General features: G+C 32.7%; 1 protein-coding gene across 6 annotated transcripts in view; it reads right to left on the bottom strand.

Annotated features, from left to right (window-relative positions):
- Window positions 1-15,000, bottom strand: part of LOC106876215 (roundabout homolog 1) — a 336,558-nt gene that overhangs the window by 116,172 nt on the left and 205,386 nt on the right. For 3 of the 6 annotated variants that reach the window (XM_014924686.2, XM_014924677.2, XM_052967769.1), the window contains exons 21-23: window positions 14,838-14,885; window positions 3,428-3,478; window positions 1,943-1,993 (exon numbers count right to left, since the gene is read on the bottom strand). The exons of 1 other annotated variant lie outside the window; for it this stretch is intronic. In XM_014924686.2, the coding sequence (XP_014780172.1) occupies window positions 1,943-1,993; window positions 3,428-3,478; window positions 14,838-14,885 (150 nt within the window). The remainder of the gene's footprint in view (window positions 1-1,942; window positions 1,994-3,427; window positions 3,479-14,837; window positions 14,886-15,000) is intronic. 2 more of the 6 variants (XM_052967770.1, XM_052967771.1) reach the window with 2 other exon arrangements.

Raw genomic sequence — 15,000 nt, 5'->3', positions numbered from 1 at the left:
TACCTTTTCTAGTATATCTTTATATTATTTATTTTCTGTTGGTATTTCATAATGCTGGTACAATGTCCCAGTGTATGATAGCTCCAGCTTGTATCATACTTGTAAACATATTCTCTCATGGTGAAAACTGGGCAGCCAGAGATAACATAGTTGTTTCTTTCAAAACTCATCATATTCTGCAATGTCTTAAATGTATTCTACATTATTACATGCTTTTGATAGTTTCTAGCAGGAAGGCTTTGATCCTGTACAACAAACACAAATCCTCCAGTCTCAACTTTGAGTCCTGATTTTCTGTTTTGTTTGTCTATCATTATTATCATGCTTGAGATAAAAACAAGATGAGATACAAAATAGCTATTTTCCCCTCAGGTTTAATAATACCTTTGGGAATTTGTTAGATTAGGCATAATAATAATAATAATAATAATAATAATAATAATAATAATAATAATAATAATAATAATGATGATGATGATGATGATTGTTATTTCTTCAGTGTTCAAACTGAGAATATTATAAATATAACTTAGTGCTGGGACAGCTACAGTATTAATGTCTTTTTTCTTTGTATTTTTTGTATTTAGCACAGTTTAAGTGTTAATTTAACACATTTATGATATTCTTTTCCAAACCTTTCTTTCAGTCATGTATACTATCCTTCATCAAGTTCATTGATTCCAAAGTATTTGTTTCTTTACCCAGCATAATATTTCTGGTTTAATTTATTTCTCTTTAAGGTTGCCTCAATGAATTTTTCTAATATGAATCCTTGTAGTAATTCTTGTAATAAATAAATCTCTATACTTTTTGTATTTCGAAGTATTTCTCATCTGTAGCATGCAACATGGTCATCTACATACAAAGTGTAGTTGATTATCATCTTATAGCATTTGTATCCAAGTCTCATGTGGTTCAATATATCACTTAAATGTGTTCAGTATGTGTTATTTACAGATGGTAATAATATATTATTATTATTATTATTATTATTATTATTATTATTATTATTATTATTATTATTATTATTATTATTATTATTATTATTATTATTATTATTATTATTATTATTATAATAATAATAATAATAAGGCAGTGAGCTGGCAGAACCATTAACATGTTGGGCAAAATGTCAGTGGAATTTCATTTATCTTTATGTTCTGAGTTCAAATTCCATTGAGGTCCACTTTGCTTTTCATCTTATGGGGGACAATAAAATAAGTACCATTTAAGCACTGGAGTCAATGTTAGTCAACTTCCCCTTTCCTTCAGAATTGCCAAAATTTAAAATCATTTGCTGGCTTTGTGCCAAAATTTGAAACCATTATTATTTAACTGGCAGAATCATTTGAATGATGGGTGAAATGCTTAGCAGCATTTCATACATCTTAATTTTCTGAGTTAAAATTCTGCTGAGGTTCACTTTGCCTTTCATCCTTTTGTGGTCTATAAAATAATACCAGTTGAGTACTGAGGTCGATGTAATTGACTGTTGCCTCCCCCAAATTTCAAACTTTGTGCCTATAGTAGAAAGGATTATTATTATTACTATTATTATTATTATTATCATTATTACCATCATCATCATCATCTAAATAAATTTAACAAAATAAATAAATGCAACAAAAATGAGAAAAAGGTAATACTACTACCAAAGCCGCCACCATTACAACTACTACTACTACTACTACTACTACTACTACTATAACTACTGATATCAATATTAATATTCTTATAATTACTACTGCTATATTTTTGTCAATATTCTTGCTTTTGTCGTTGATTACTTTTATAAAGAAATCATTATTAATAATTACAATTTCTCCTATTATTATAATTATTGTTTTAAGCAACTATTTCTGTATAGAATGCATTCTTTCATGTGATCATCATCAGCATCATAATGCTTGAAATAAAACAAGCTGAGACATAAAATAGTTACCTTCCTCTCAGGTTTAACAATAGCTTTATAGGTTACTTCTGTGGAAGATATCTGTGTTATATTTCAAAAGAAATTTTAAAAACAAAAAATTGGCCACAGTGTTTAAAGATATCGCATAGAAACAAAGAAAGATAACTTTCTTTCAAATCTGTTAGTAATCTTGTTAAAGTATTGCACCAGTTATTGGAGTATCTGAGTTGATATATATATATATATATGCATAAAGACACTCTCTCCCTCACATGGGCATACATGCATAAATAATAGCTTCATCCTACTGTACATTTGTAATCAAAACTGAGAGTTTGATATTAGATAAAAAGCTATCAGTATGTTATCCTGAGAACTATAGATCAGAAATATTACATTTAGTCAATCTTATGTTCTCTACAAAGTTATTACAAGACATAAATACAATGCTACTTAAAAGTAATGGTAAAGTAAAATTTGTTTGAATTTCTGGGATGAATAATTACCATCTAAGATAAAGAAATATTATACACTAACATATAAGGACTAGAATTCTCAAACCAGTTGTTGTTACATAGATAATGTTTTGGTTTTTGTACTCAGCAGCCTTCATCAGCTACCTGCTACATTTGGTAATGTTCTCAGAATTTCAAACCCTTTATTCAATTCACTAGAGTAGGTTGCCAGAGATATTTCTGAGTCAGTGAAATGATATACATACATATATATATATATATATATATATATATATATATATATATATATATACATATATATATATATATACACACACTAGGTTTATGCAAGTAACATCACAAACATGAGAATAGCCAATATCTGGCATAGACAGTCGAAGGAGAAGAATCTACCTCCATAGACTGAATAAAGTGTTTAGTTTGAAATATATTTAAAAAAAAAAATTATTGAATATGACAGACATCTAACATTTCAACTGTTCTATTCTCTGGTGTTATTCAGGTGATCCTGTGGTAATAGGTGATATTCTTAAAATTTTGGAGCTAACAATTTTTGTAGTTATACAATATATGTTATTATATGTGTGTGTGTATATATATATATATATATATATATATATATACATGTACACACTCATACACACATGCTATTATCGAACACTGAGAATGAGTGCTCAAACTGCATTGGTGGATAAATATTCTTTATTTGTAGGTTAACATGCTGAGAGAAATCTCAGCAATTATCATGCTTGCCTCATGGGACACAGGTGTTCATCCCTATCTTGGAAAATAAAAAATATGTGTGTATGTATATATAAGACACATATACATGCATATATGTATACATACACATACATATATCATTATACATATATCATAATATATATATATATATATATATATATATATATATATGTCATAATGTGTATGCATGTGATAATATGTTATTATACATTCATGTAGACACTTAGATGTATGTCCATGCAAACATGCCCCCTCACCCACCCACTTATATTCACAAAAGCTAAACTATGTTTACCTGAGGTTCCATGTGGCAATAATGTATACACTGACTGCAGTCTGAAGGTACCTGTATCAGAGTTGTCAAAGGTGCAAAATGATAAATAAAAGAAATAAATAAAAAAAAGAACAAAACAAAACAAAAAGAACACTAAACAAAATGATGATCAGCTCCCCTCCCTTTTTTGTTTGTTATTTTTTTTTGCCTTGGAAATGGATATGACATTGTTTTTTTTAACGTTTTTGCTTCATTCTGTTTGTAGTGTAAATACTAATGTGGCTGTACAGCAAATAATCAAGTTAGAAGTTCAAGTTCAAACAATGGACCTGTTGATCTAATGAATGAGTAATGTTATAGTGAATTGGGTGAGTATTGTGCTAAACACCACATGGTATTTAGTCATTCCCTTTGCATATGAGTTTGGATTCCCACCCTGGTCCACATTGCATTTCATCCTTCTCAAGTTGATAAATGATGTAACAAACTACAATTATAAGGGTAACTATAATCAACTAAATGATGGTGATCATTGTTATTATTGCCATTTCTATTGTTTTAGACCCAGGCAAACCCTTTAAAACCTGTAATTGAAAGCATTCTGTCTGTGACCTGATTATTTTAAACCAAAGTCTACAATGCTCATCATATCTTTGATTAAGACAACAGGATAGGATCTGAAGATGATTTAGAAAGTTTGGCTTCTATTTCTGGCAGGTCAAATGACAAAAAGCAACTCTAACATTCACTTCTTGAAGCTGGTGCCACAGCATGGCTGCAATCCAATGATTGAAATCAGCAAAATAGTAAAAGAAAGATTGGTTGGCAACATAATAAAAGAAGCTGTTATTGATTAAGACTTTTTCTTTCACTAGAGTTAACATACCAGATTGATATATTATTAATATATTAAGTTCTATTCTAATTAATTTTATTTTCAGTTTATACAAAATTTTGCAGCGGATATATTGAAAAATGCCACCTTGTAATGTATGGAAATGATTTCAACAGTATAAATAAAATATGAAGGCATTTGCAAGACATGGCTGTTCAAAATGTGTGTTTCTGTGTGGTTTATACAACTGTGTATATGTAAATAAATATGTGCATATCTGTATCAGATTGCAAGCTTCCCTTGGAGTTTTTCAACTGATTCAACTAGGAGAACCAGCCTCAGATAAGAGTCAAAATGTCTGTCTTGAAACATGCTTTTAATAGCAAAACAACAAGTGGGGTATGTATGTATGTATGTATGTATGTATGTATGGAAACAAGCATGTATACGGAGAGCAATGGGGAGAGACTGAAGTATGCAAAGTAGTCTGACTATAAAAAGAATCATACAAATATAAATATTCCTTTCCCTTTTTTTTTAAATGGCTGAAGCTGATTATATTATTATTACTATTATTATTAATAATAATAATAATAATAATAATAATAATAATAATAAGTATGGTTAAGAAGATCACTTTTCAACCAAATGGTTTTAGGCTCAGTCCTACTGCATAGCATCTTCTAGTACAGCCCTGGGCCAACCAATATCCCTTGAGTGAATTTTGGTTGACGGAAACTGTATGGAAGATCACCATGCATGTATATGTATGTGCGTGTTTCCCTGTTTGACAACCATAAGTTAGCAGTTTGGGGAAAGATAGAATAAGTACTAGACTTTGATAAAAATAAGCTCTAGGATTGATTTGTTCAACTAAATCCTTCAACATAGTGCCTCAGCATGACAACATTCTAATGTCTGAAACAAAAAGGACACAATGAAAAAAAAACAAAAAAGCAGTAGATAGTTATGGCAGGGATGCCATTTGCTTTGGCCTGAAGGTGGTAATAACAGTGGTAATAACAACAACAAGTGAAAGTTGTTGAAAATTTCAGTTGTGATCAAAATTTAATGGTAATGGTTGGAATGAGGGTGGAGGTAGGGAAAATAGACAGGGACTCAGGGGGAATTTGACATTTAAATTTAGAAGGGAACGAACTGGAATCATGGAAATATATTAGGATGGAGAGTAAATGTAAATAAAACAATAATGTAAAAAAAAACAAAACAGTAGGTTAAAATTTACATTGCCTAGCCTTGAGTTACAACTGAAGAAGCTATTACTGCTTTTCACACACACACACAATCATGCATGCAAAAAACATATACAGACATGTGCATAGCTTCTATTTGAGACATGAGCCAGAAAGGGAGATTCTATGTGGTTGCTCAACCTGCTAGAAACAACGATTAAATCTTCCTTAAATCTTTAATGCTCCAATGTTTCAGGAAAGGACACATTAAATATTGTAGTCTTTGACTGCCTACAAATATGGAAAAGATGAGTAGGTCATGGCTGAAATGCCTTTGTTCATATATTAGCTCAAGCAGGGGTGGTCTTCAACATCAGTGAATGTTTGAAGGAAACCTCAAAGTGGTTGCCTGATCAGCGAGAAATAGCAATGAAATCTCCCTCAGGTCACAACCTAACATCATGAAAAAGGAATTACAGTTAGGATAAGTCCTAGATATACTGTGTCAAAAAAAAAAAAGACAGGGTGGTCACAGTGAGAATGCCTTTTGATCATAGGTAAGCTCAACTAGGGCAGTCATGAGATAAATAACAAATATAACAACCATTACTGCTGCTGCTGCCACAACCACCACCACTACAACCACCATTTGGTTGATGGAATATGTACCACCACCACCACCACCATTTGGTTGATGGAATATTTACCATCACCACCACCACCATTTGGTTGATGGAATATGTACCATCACCACCACCATATGTGTGGAATAGGTACTATTTGGTTGATGGAATAGGTACTATTCTAATTACATTTGACAAAATATAAAGATCCTTTTTTCATTCAATTAGTAACAATTATAATTTACTGGATTTTATATGATCAAACCTGGAGGAATAAAAGACAAAGCTGACTCTGGTAGATTTTGAATTTGAAACCAAGAAAGGGAGAAATCAATGCTTAAATTCACAGTTATTTTTAATAGAGAAATGGGTGAGCTCATGACCTTTGTTGGCCAGGTGAGGTTGATGTAACTGCTATTCTTTTTGAATAATTGAAAGTCAAAATTTGAAGATATGGAAAAAAGAAACCTGAGGACAAAGGGGGATACTGGAGGGATGATGTTCTGAGAGATTGGGTGAAGTCGTAAGTACAGATTCTGGTGGGCAGATACAATATAAACGATGAGAGGAGGAGAGATGAGTGAAGAGGAGGGCCTAAGTGTATATTCATGTATGAAGGTAGTTTGGAACCAGCTAGCTCTGAGGATTAGAAAGTCACTGAAATTGAGTTAGAAAAGACAGAGCAAATAAACAATGCATGTATGAAGCAGAAGTTGGAGTGAAATGGTGAGTGATCAGAGGTAGGAGTGTAATATGATACTAAACCTATGTAGCCTTCATTTACCTATATGCTATGACCATGAACCTAACACAGCACTGTATTCTCCTTTTGTCTCTTCATTTGACATATCACCCAAACCTTCCTCCTCAGTACTGAGCTCTGCTCCCTCCATCTTTCTCTCCATATTCTCTTAAGTGACATCCATCTGTAGAGGTTCAAACTATCAGCATCAAGCACACCAAGACTCTATAATGGTCACTTGACCTGTAAGAAATAGCAGCACTATCTTCCTCAAATTATACACTACTGTCTTAAATAAAGGACAAATTGACAACTATACTCACTAATATACAGAAAAAAGAGAGAATGGTCACGGATAGGATGCCTTTGATTGTATGTCTGCTTGATTAGCACTGACTTGTGACTAAAAGACAAAACAACTATATCAGTCTGTGAAGGCTTGCAAAGGCCAAAGGTATTGTTCCTTGTCTTCAGATTAAATAATGAAATAAATACTGTATTTATATACTACTTTTGTTACAAATATCACTTATTGTATGAGCAGAATACACACACACACACAAATTCTCAGGAGAGCATACTTAGACAAATAACTGTCATAGCCAGCTTCAGCTATCCTTGAAGCTCCAAATATCAGTTTTCTTGTATGAGAACAACAACAACAACAACAAACAAACAAACACACACACACACACATAGTGAAGTTCACATACAAGTGCAAGATGAACAGAGAAACAATGAACATGTGACATTCAGATCCTGAAAAGAATGAATAGCAGCAGCAGTTGCAATAGTAGTAGGCTTGTTGGATGGTTGACACAGTATGAGGACAAAAGTTGGTGGTGTATTGTCCCAGAGTGGTTGAAACATTCAACAACAGCTGGAGAAACCAAACAAAAGGCATGGATGGCACTGGTAATAACGATGATGGCATGGTCAGAATATTTTAAAATAATTTTACAATATATCTAATTGATTAGTTTCAAGAATTAGCTGAGAGGCATTCATTTGAGATGTTTCTGTGAGAAGGAAAGAAGGGCAAAATAGACTAAACAGCAAACAAAATAATAATAATAATAATAATAATAATAATAATAATAATAATAAAAGTAAGATTGATGATAAGAAAGACATAAAAAAAGAATTAGATAAATATGATGAAAAATAGAAATGGAAAAGGAAAAAAGGGGAAGGGGTAAAAGGGGCAGAGTAGGTAAAATAAGGGGAATGGAAGAGGAGGTAAAGAAAAAGAAAATAAGCAAGTAAAAGATACAAAAATAAAGATAACATAATTTTTTAAAAATAGCAAAGAATAAAATGAAAAAGGAAGGAGCATGAATGAGAAGGAAAAATTAGGAAATGAGAATGGAAGTGGATTAATAATAATGACAATAGTAACAACAACAACAATAATAATAATAGTAATAATAATAATAATAATAATAATAATGATAATAATAATGCATTTTGTTTTTCTATTGAATAGTGTCTGTGTTACTATTGTTATTTGAAAATAGATATGGAAAAAATAAATAAAAAATAAAAATATTAGTAGTTGTAGTGGCAATAATAGTAGTAGTAGCAGTAGTAGTAAGAAGAAGAAGGAAAATGAAGGTAAAAGATTGAATAAGAAAGGGAAAGACAGAATAAGAAAAGAGAAGAAAAAGAATGAAAGTGAAAAGAAAAAGATAAAGCAAAAAAGAGAGAAAATAACTATAAGAAAAGAAAAGGAAGAAACAATGAGAAAGAAAGTGGAAGAAGTAGACACAATAAGAATGAAAAAGAATTAGAAGGAAAAAGAGAGAGAAAAGAAATGAAAGTAGGAGCAGGAGGCATAAAAGAAGCTGCAGGGGTTACTCACAAAGAAAAAAAAAGAAGGAATTAAATAGAATAAAACAGCAAAAAACCCCCAAACTCATCAAATGGTGCATGGTTAATTAATGCAAACAGACAATTAGTTTTTGATATCTTTCATCTCATGTTAAATAGAGAATAGAAATAAATTTTGGTAAATATAGGAATATTTAATTCTATTATAGTATATCGTTAAAGCATTTATTGTTACGGATTTGGTCATATCAAATCAAATGTTTGTGTGTGTGTGTGTGTGTGTGTGTGTGTGTGTGTGTGTGTGTATAAAAACACACAGAGTATATATATATATATATATATATATTTACATACATTTACATGTGTGTGAGTGTCTGTTTCAGCATGTGTGCACACACACCCACACACTCACATATACAGATATATGTACATGCACAAAGGTGCACATATATACATATACACACACATGCATATATGCATGTGCAAGCACATGTGGATTTCTTCTGAATTTACTGCTGTCAGAATTGATAACCTGGCAGGAAATTAGCTGAAGGATTGAAGGTTGATATTAATTTTACAGGTTATATACAAAGTATGTGGACAAGACTGTTAGCTCTCACTGGCTCAGTTCACTAGATGTAAATAAGTTTCATGAGAAGGTTTGGTTCATTGCTGTATGCAGCACTGACACTGTATGTATCATTAAACAGTTGTTAATTATTTTCCTTTTTGCTTTAGCTAATCGCAAAAGTATAAAGACGCTTGAACAAGGTAATTGAAAATACATAAAATCTGCATTCTGTTTTATCATTCTATAGCAAATACTACACCTATTTAAGAACAAATTAAAATAATCTCAAAGCAAATCAATATATATTTGAAGTAAATTAAAATGACCTCAAAACAAATTAAAATAATCCCAGGGCAAATTAAAATAATCTCAGAGCAAATTAAAATAATCTAGTAGCAAATTGAATAGTAGATATTTAGATAAAACGTAGTAGACATTTATTTGAATTGTTTGCACTTATGCTGATTCCTTTTAAACTTCAATCCATATCATCATCAGACTTAAGGTCACATTTACTTATGAATAACAAATGTCAATCTCAAAGTAATGATGACTTATTTTAAGTTATGAGAACTGATATTTCATGGGGTGTCAAAAAGAGAAGCAAGAGGGTTGTGGGAGTACACAAGAAATACGCTCTTGAGACTCGAATATATTGTACCACCTACTGCTGAATGAGAAGATTGGGGAGCCATTACTGCGGCACACACTATTAAGAAAATAACAGCATGCAATTGAATGTACATACTGGAACTCTGGAAATGGCCAAGGCATGGTTAAATAAATACTCAGAGTATCAGAGAGAAATTTGATAATATGGAACAAGATTGCTTTGTGAGCATAGGAAAGTGGGAGGTCTACTCAAATAAAATTCAAGTAGGCTGTGAAGATTTTGACTTTAGAGAGTGACATAGCAAATAATCATGGGCCCAGGACTGACGTATGGCTAAATCCTCATCTTATAGTCCCTGCGAATACTCACAATTAATATTGGTTTCAAATTTTGGCACAAGCCCAGCAATTTTGGTGGAGGGGCTAAGTCGATTACAATAACCCTAGTGATTAACTGGTACTTACTTTACCAATCCCAAAAGGATGAAAGGCAAAGTTGGAATTTGAACTCAGAACATAAGGACAGACAAAATGTCACCAAGCATCATCCCCAGCATGCTAATGATCCGGGCAGTTTGTCACCTTACTCACAATTAATATCGAAGTATAAGAACATTTACTCTTGATATATGGATTCTGTCCCACTGAAGCAAATTGCTTTCAGAGTTAGACTAACAATTCTTAAACAGATGATTCCAGTGAAATCAAGAAAGGTTTTTTGATACATGTTTAAGACGTTTTGCAAGACAAATTTAAACTTTAATTTATTACTCATTAGATAAAGGCATCAGAAATGTGTTTTGATGGAACTATTTAATTAGAGAACAGATTTAAAATATTTTGAGTTTATTTTAATTTGCTTCATAACAATTTTAATTTACTTCAGGTTTATTTTAATTTGATTTGAGATTAATTTGTACTTGAAAAAGTATAGTTTGTTCATGACCCAATAAGAGTTGCTTGATCAGCTAAAGAGAGTAAATAAATTTCTTTGAAATTACACCCTGCCATCTTGAAAAATAAATGAAACATTGGGAAAACAAGTAGCAAATACAACATGTGGACCAAAAAAAAAAAAAAAAAAAAAAAAGAGGGGAAAACAAAATATGGAGTAGGATGACCATAGCAAAAATGCATTTGATCATAGCTTTGTTAGATCAGGTATGAGCCAGAATTCAATGACAACTAGATATTTACCTTTTTCATGATCATCATCATGATCATGACCATTGTCAAGACCATCATCATCCCGACCAGCACTGCCACTAAGTTTCATGCTTACATGATTTTTATCATACACATATAGACACATCCAACACAATGTACTATGTATGTGTATATGTGTGTGTGTATATAGACACACACAATGTATAGATATTTATTCATGCCATGCCATGCTGCAGTAATCTATAGGGGTATTCCTTTTACAGGATGGATGATGAAAGGGGTTTTTTCTTTTTTAAAAGAAAACACTTCTCTGTTATTTTGAGGGCAGCAATGGTAAAGAGCAAGCACCTGACCGTCTTAATATTTTATGCTCCTCTATTTCCTCTTTTTTGCTTCTGTTCCTCCGCTGTTCCACTTCGTCTTTAACTGACTTATCTGTACACCCATTCATACACCTATTCAGAGACGGAATTACACATACATGAAGTTTCTGAATAGTTGCTTGACTTGCTACAGATATAATTCAAAGAGCCTCCTTCAAATCACAGGTGCATTAGATATTGTACTCCTAGATACTCTTAAAATAACAAAATGGTCACAGCTGTGTTGCCTTTACAACAGGTCTACTATATGAGAGTTAACCTGGGGAATAAACAACAGCAACAATAATATTTTAGCCAGAAAGAGAGGTTTTGTGTTCTGACATGACCTGCTAAAAATATCAAATAAATATATCCCAAACATATAATTATATCCCAGAGCAAACAAAAGCAACAAATGTTTAAGACCATTTTTCTAGCCAAAACAAATGCTAGCTTTCAAAGGAGAGGAACCTTGGACATCTTCTCCATTTTGTCCTATCCCTTACATCTCTCATCATTAAATCCCTTTCCCTCATTTTCTCTTCCATTACCTTTAGCCATGTCTTTCTCTGTGTTACACTTCTCCTACATTCTTCCACATTCATTTCTATTACTCTTCTCACCCAGTGATTATTTTATTCTTCAGCCCATGACATAACCATTTCATCCCGTTTCCCTTCCCAGCATTATCTTCAACTTCTAAAACATTGAATAACTCCTGGTGAAGTCAATGAAGGAAAAGTAGCTTTATTTCAATATTTTTGTGGAACATTTCCACAAAATTTAACTAGAACTAATTAATTGATAAACAAATAATAAAAGCTGTAATAAAAAAGAAAGAGGACTAGAATTTTGCCAGCTTAAATATTGTATTCATAATTTCTCATTAATCATTAATTAAAAATCAGCTATTTCTTTTTTTTTTTTTATCTAAGAATAAATTGCTGTATTGGCATTCAATTGGAGACTTACTCTCATATAAATACATGTCAAAACACTTGGAACAGCAGATTTCTAGGCAGCTGATCAATTTGTTTTTGGTGGTGGGAAACCTAATTTTCCAAATCTCATCCTATCATCTTAGCAAAGGAAGGACACAATGATTCGTACAATTCCTATGTTGATCAAATCATTTGTGAGCAAGTATTAAACTTACTCTTGTCACATAATTTAAAGACCCATCCTCCACAGCAGAAGTGTTAAGACGACATCCCCTGGTGAAGATGATTGACCAGCAAGATTCCTGTGCCTGGTACCATGTAAAAGGAACCCATGCTGGTGCCATGTGAAAGCACCCAGCACACACTGTAAAGTGGTTGACATTAGGAAGAGCACCCAACTGTCGAAACCAAGCCAAATCAGACTGGAACCTGATGCAGCTGTCCAGCTTTGGTCAAACTGTCCAACCCATGCTAGCATGGAAATCAGACGTTAAAGGGTGATGGTGATGATGGTATTTATTTGATCAAAAGGTGTTTTGTTGGAGAACATATCAGAGTTACATCACCCCACCCTCTCCACACACAACTGGAGGGTGAGAAAAAGACAGTGGTTTAGTGATTATTACATATGTGTAAATGTATACTTTAATCCTGATGTAGTATTTGATATAAGATTACAAATTTTGCATGCAAACACTCAGAGTAATGACAACTAAACATGAACTTTTGCAAATAAAGTTATAGATGTTCAAACTAGTAATCCCATCTTTAGCGACGAAAAATGTTTTAACATTTATATCTATACTATGTTTCAATTGTTGTGATCTCATTCTGCATCAGATGTCTTGTTTCTAGATGTATAAACATAATATCAGATTGGATTTGAACTCAGACCCTATATTAGTTGAGACTAATAATACCTTCATCTAATAGTCCACTGATATGTGTAAAATACAGCTACACATTTAGGTAGTTAAAATTTAATATTTTTAGTTTAGACAAAAAATTACTAATTCGAATCTAGTCTGGTATTTTGAACACATCAAAAAACAAGACACCTAATAATGATTGAAGATCAAAATGATTGAAATGTTATGCAGATGTAAGTATTATAACTTTCTTCTCTAATGATTGAAATTCATAAATTATAAAATTATAATTTTGTTAAAAGTAGCTCATCTCATACATTTAGACAATTTACAATTTATATTGCTCAAGATACAATGTGAGTAACTATCACGACTGAGAACATGCTTTTACTTATACAAGGATTATATCAGTGTCTATATATATAGTTGCTAGAATAAGAAAAAGATAGAAAAGACCAGGGAGTTATTACCTTAATTGGTAACAAAAAGTCTCTCCCTCAGAGTGAAATGTAGATTGCATGCTTGTGTACAAACAACAATGCTACACTGTAGGTAGACTTAGGCGCTGAATGCAGAGGATATGTGAACACTAGAATTAAACTAAGCAAGTATTTTCTGATGGGTGTGCTACATCAGTGCACATGTAGGACAAAATGCAAATATGTTGCAAGGAAAATTGGGCATAAGAAGAATCAGATGTAGTGTGCAAGAGAGAAAACTGCAGTAGTATGGTCAAGAGAGAGAGCTGCAGTGGTATGGTCAAGAGAGAAGGCTGCAGTGGTATGGTCAAGAGAGAAGGCTGCAGTAGTATGGTCAAGAGAGAAGGCTGCAGTAGTATGGTCAAGAGAAAAGGCTGCAGTAGTATGGTCAAGAGAGAAGGCTGCAGTGGTACAGTCAAGAGAGAAGGCTGCAGTGGTATGGTCAAGAGAGAAGGCTGCAATGGTATGGTCAAGAGAGAAGGCTGCAGTGGTATGGTCAAGAGAGAAGGTTGCAGTGGTATGGTCAAGAGAGAAGGCTGCAGTGATATGGTCAAGAGAGAAGGCTGCAGTGGTATGGTCAAGAGAGAAGGCTGCAGTGGTACAGTCGAGAGAAGGCTGCAGTGGTATGGTCAAGAGAGAAGGCTGCAGTGGTATGGTCAAGAGAGAAGGCTGCAGTGATATGGTCAAGAGAGAAGGCTGCAATGGTATGGTCAAGAGAGAAGGCTGCAGTGGTATGGTCAAGAGAGAAGGATGCAGTGGTATGGTAATGTGATGCATAAGGATGCCCACAGCTGTATAAGAAGTGGATGGAAGATGTGGAAGAAAGAGACCAAGGACGGCATGAGGGCGAGGGAGAGTGGGGAGGAGAGAAAGTGAGTGTCTGAAATAGTTCTTGTAGAAGTTAAAACATGCATAGACATTTGGATTTATAAATGAAATAAGAAATTACTTATTGCATATAACAACTTATTTACATATCTGGAGCTGAAACTTTACTCCATTTGCTACAACATGGCTGCAGTCCAAAGACCGAAACTAGTAAAACATATACATACATATTCACACATACACAGTTACAAGTGAGGAGATGTTGTAAGGAATTTTTCTGACATTCACAAACAAACCAGGTTAGTTGAAGATTCGGCCAAAATTTTGAGGTTTATTTGAATATTCTTTAGTTTTTTTTATTTGTTTAAAAAAGTTTTACCTTATCAATTCGATGGTAATGTATATCATCTTCACTTAAATCGGATTCCTGTATCATATCAATGAGAACTAAGTAAGGTTATGATAGAAAAAAACAACAGATATATACAGACTTGAAAACAACAGGGTATGCAGACTTGAATATAAAAAAAAAAAAAAAAAAA

The sequence above is a fragment of the Octopus bimaculoides genome, chromosome 5, assembly GCF_001194135.2.
Source record: "Octopus bimaculoides isolate UCB-OBI-ISO-001 chromosome 5, ASM119413v2, whole genome shotgun sequence".
In the NCBI taxonomy this organism is placed as follows: domain Eukaryota; kingdom Metazoa; phylum Mollusca; class Cephalopoda; order Octopoda; family Octopodidae; genus Octopus; species Octopus bimaculoides.
This window is presented reverse-complemented; position numbering and strand designations above follow the sequence as displayed.